At 40.2% G+C, this 4,092-nt stretch overlaps 1 protein-coding gene across 1 annotated transcript; it reads right to left on the reverse strand.

Moving 5' to 3' along the window:
• Window positions 1-1,640: 1,640 nt before the first annotated feature.
• On the reverse strand, window positions 1,641-3,465 carry LOC120431613 (dehydrogenase/reductase SDR family protein 7-like). The gene is made up of 4 exons (XM_039596721.2): window positions 3,144-3,465; window positions 2,946-3,089; window positions 2,122-2,587; window positions 1,641-2,060 (listed from the first exon to the last, which is right to left on the reverse strand). Exons 1-4 carry the CDS (start codon window positions 3,291-3,293, stop codon window positions 1,852-1,854), a joined length of 969 nt encoding a protein of 322 aa, XP_039452655.1. The 5' UTR covers window positions 3,294-3,465; the 3' UTR covers window positions 1,641-1,851.
• Between the last annotated feature and the right edge of the window lie 627 nt (window positions 3,466-4,092).

Raw genomic sequence — 4,092 nt, forward strand, 5'->3', positions numbered from 1 at the left:
ACTAACCCCGAGTAGGCCGCGGGTAATCGGCTCCCCTCCCACTAACATTTACACACAAGATCCTCTGTAATTATTAACATTCCAACGCCCAAGGCTCCAAAAAAGTTGGAACGGTAACTTCAACTCGCTGGTTCTCGGGCATAACTCAACCAATCAAGATGATTCTTTTTTTGTTAGGATGTCTAGATGATTCTAAAACTTTGCAGAACTTAATTTGATCAAATCTGTAATTTATGCGATCAAAAACATCGTTCCAACTTTTTTTTTCGCGTGTAAAAAAAATTCGCCAGAAATTCCGCGGAGGCAGTCATTTTAAAAAAGGTGGAACGATGTTTTCGGTCGCAGAAATTACAGATTTGTTCAAATCAAGTTCTGCAAAATTTTAGGATCATTTAGACATTCTTACAAATCACTGGAAACAAGAATCGTCCCGATTGGTTGAGTAATGCCCGAGAACCAGCGAGTTGAAGTTACCGTTCCACCTTTTTTTGGAGGCTTGGGCGTCCGTGTAAGTTGGACATGCGTTGGGCGTTCCAGTGTTAAGTCAAATGTAGTTACAAAAGCCGACTCGGTCCTAACCAGGTCTCAGTACCGAAAAGGACCTAATAAATATAATTTTATATATATATATATATTATATGAAAAAAAAACAAAAAGATGTTCCAAAATCTTTTTCACTTGCGAATTTTCTTCGAAACACGCAGTAGAAAATCGCTCCCGAACTTATAAAAAAATCAATCAGTCGAAGATTTTTTGTGAATCTCATTATAAGCACCACTTTAATTTATTTATTTTATTTTGTTTACAAACATAGTTCATGTTATTTTCAACGTGTGACGTTACACTTGCAAGTGTAGTTATGAAATCGGTGTTCTGCCGAAAAATCCATATGATGATTTTTTTTCAGTTTCTTGTTGAACGTCAAACAATTTTCTTTTGATGAATATTCTTCCATCTCTGATTAAAATAGACCCAGAGTCTCGCCGTTGCTCTTTGCGAGGCAAAGCCTGCTTCGATCGTGTTTGGCCTGCGTCGTTCTTTCGCGCGGGAAAAGAGGAAGAAAGAAGTGTTGTTGAAGAAGTTGGCCAGTCTCGCCGTTGCTCTTTGCGAGGCAAAGCCTGCTTCGATCGTGTTTGGCCTGCGTCGTTCTTTCGCGCGGGAAAAGAGGAAGAAAAAAGTGTTGTTGAAGAAGCTGGCCAGTCTCGCCGTTGCTCTTTGCGAGGCAAGGCCTGCTTCGATCGTGTTTGGCCTGCGTCGTTGTTTCGCACGGGAAAAGAGGAAGAAAAAGTGTTTTTACCCAAATGCCACTTATTTATCATTATATACGCGCTGATCCCTGTTTTGCCTGATGGGATTGGAAGTTTAAAGATAGTTCGAGGATCCGTCTGGTTCTTGTTCTATGTTTAGGCGGGGCCAGACAATGCCCAATGACCTCGGAATTGGGCCGCTAGGATCTCTGCCATTCTGAAATGGGTCATTGGAAGCAGCGCGAGGGCTGTCACCACCCGGGACTGAGATAAGCTGTATCAGCATAACCCAAGTCTGATACAAATTATACTTTCCCATAATTTCGCTGCCGGCCAGCGGGTATTGGATTGGACCACACACACACATCTCTGATTCAAATAGAACGACTTAGATTCTTTTTTTTTAATATCTGTTATACTTGTTTCTGTTTTTGAATAATTGAAAACTACACATTCTATATTCTATGCACAATGCAGTTTTTTTGTTGTTTTTAGCATATTGCAGGTAAGTTATTCAGCAGCACTGCGATTTATTGTTGAATAATTTGTTGTTTCTATCGGAAATTGTCAAGTGTTTGATCAGAATGACCTTCGGTTCAATTCATCACTTAACCTTATCCGATGCTTCGAGCTTCCTCGCACGTCTAGCCATTATATAGAAATACAGCGGCGGACACAGATGACGAATCCAGTATGCTATCAATGGCGCTATTGGAGCAACTATAACATCCTGTTCATCCCGCAAAACTGCTTTCAGTATGCGCTTTGCTACCTTTTCCGGGCTGTAACCGGACTCTGTGGTTGGGTCCATTTCTTTGAAAGAAAACAGAAATCAGTTATGCATTTTTAATTGATTTTTGAGAGAAATTCTTACTTCCATACTGGCTGCCACTTCCCGTTAGAGCGTTGTACGACAGTGCTGTTCGGATATAACCGGGCGAAACCAGCGTTACCTTTACATTATGATCGGCCATTTCCGCCCGAAGACTGTCGCAGAAAGCCTGGAGTGCGTGCTTCGAAGCCCCGTACGCCGATCGATGCGGGATGCTGAATTTGCCCTGAACACTCGACACGCAAACGATTCTTCCCTCTTTGCGCTTCATCATCGACGGCAAGCACGCCTTGGACAGTGCAACTGTTCCGAAGTAATTAACCAGCATCACCTTAATGTCCACGTCCATCGCCGTTGAGAGACATCCGGATCGTACACTGATTCCGGCATTGTTTATGATAATATCAATTTGTCCGTGTATTTCGAGAATTTCCTGCACTTTTGCGGAAAGTGAATTTATGTCGGACAAATCTATCGAGATAACAACTGGCGAATGGGTGACCACGGTCTGAAAATAAATCAAGATATTTTAACTCAAAAACTCAATATCATTTATTTTGATTATGTTCAATTTGTTAAAATGACCAACAAATAATTTAGTCATCGTGACGAAGGCCATCATGGCATTAAAGACCTTCACAAAACTTTAAGATGGTAAACAAAAAAAATCTTATCAATTCTAGATAAAATTTTCAAAAGGTCTTATCTGCATAGGAAACCCATGAGGGATAGGTTGTTTTGAAAATTTAATCTAGAATTAACAAAATGAATTGAGACACAAAGACGCTAAATCTAATTGCTCTCTTATCAAGCTGAAGGGCATTGGCAGGATATTTACAATTAAATAGTAACACATCTATATTTACCGTATGGAGTTCCAGCAAATCTTTGCGGACCCGCTCCAGCTCATCTTTCCTGCGAGCCGCCAGAACCACTTTGCATCCGGCCAAGAAAAACGTATGCGCCAAAGCCTCGCCCAAACCCGAGCTGGCCCCAGTTATTAGCACCACCTTAAAGATTACACAAATAGGTTTATTTGGCTAATTACTGTCTAGATCACTTACCTTGCCAGGCAGACATTCTCGGTACTTTCGCTCTTTGATGATTCCGATCACCTTCAGAAGCAGGTAAGGTAGAGTCAGCGGAAGAAAAATCGTAGAGCAAACCCACCAAAACAAACTGTTATCGGAACGACATAGGCCGGGTTCCGTCATTTTAACAAACAATTTCAAAATCTTCTAACCAGCTTTCTAACAAACTCCAATTCTTGTCTGCTAACTGTTCAAACTCAGTCTTATATTGGACGATTGGTATTTCCTTTTGATGGGGCACTTTACGTTCCATCGACTGGACATGAAGTGATTATTGTGAGAGCTTATTAAATATTTTGCAATTTAGAAGCATGTGTCACTGAATGCAGTGATGCCAAGAGTCTTATCGGATTGTCTGTGGTAAATGTATTAGGATCGAATAGAAATGGAGCCTAACATTTCAAAAGGGCACAAAACTGTATCCCTTTCACTCAAATGACAGTTTGCATAAGGTGTGAGAGGGATACACTCTTGTTTACAAAAGTTTTGTGCCCTAATGAAATGGCAAGCACGAAATCATCTTTATTATTCATATTTCTAGAGTTTTTTTAAGGTCCTATAATCATATAAAACACAATAGTTTATAGGTCCTTTAAAAAAAATACTCTAGATTTATGTTTTGATAAATTAATACCTTTTTTTAAATTCTAAGGTTTAGGGCCAGTACGCAGCTCCAAAGGAAAGGGGTCCAGAAATAGATTACGAACAGCAAAAAGATCCTATCCAGGTTTTTAAGCGAAAATGCCGTTCGAAAGGTGAACGCCCGATATGTCAAAATCACGCAGTGGTACCAACATTACGAAAAAAGTGTGCCATGGCATGACAGCCACATTTTTTTTTTCTAATGTTGGTGCTACTGCGCGATTTTGACATTTTTATGTTTTATAGGTAAAAATGTCAAAATCGCGCAGTAGCACCAACA

This window comes from Culex pipiens, unplaced genomic scaffold, assembly GCF_016801865.2.
Source record: "Culex pipiens pallens isolate TS unplaced genomic scaffold, TS_CPP_V2 Cpp_Un0024, whole genome shotgun sequence".
NCBI lineage: Eukaryota > Metazoa > Arthropoda > Insecta > Diptera > Culicidae > Culex > Culex pipiens.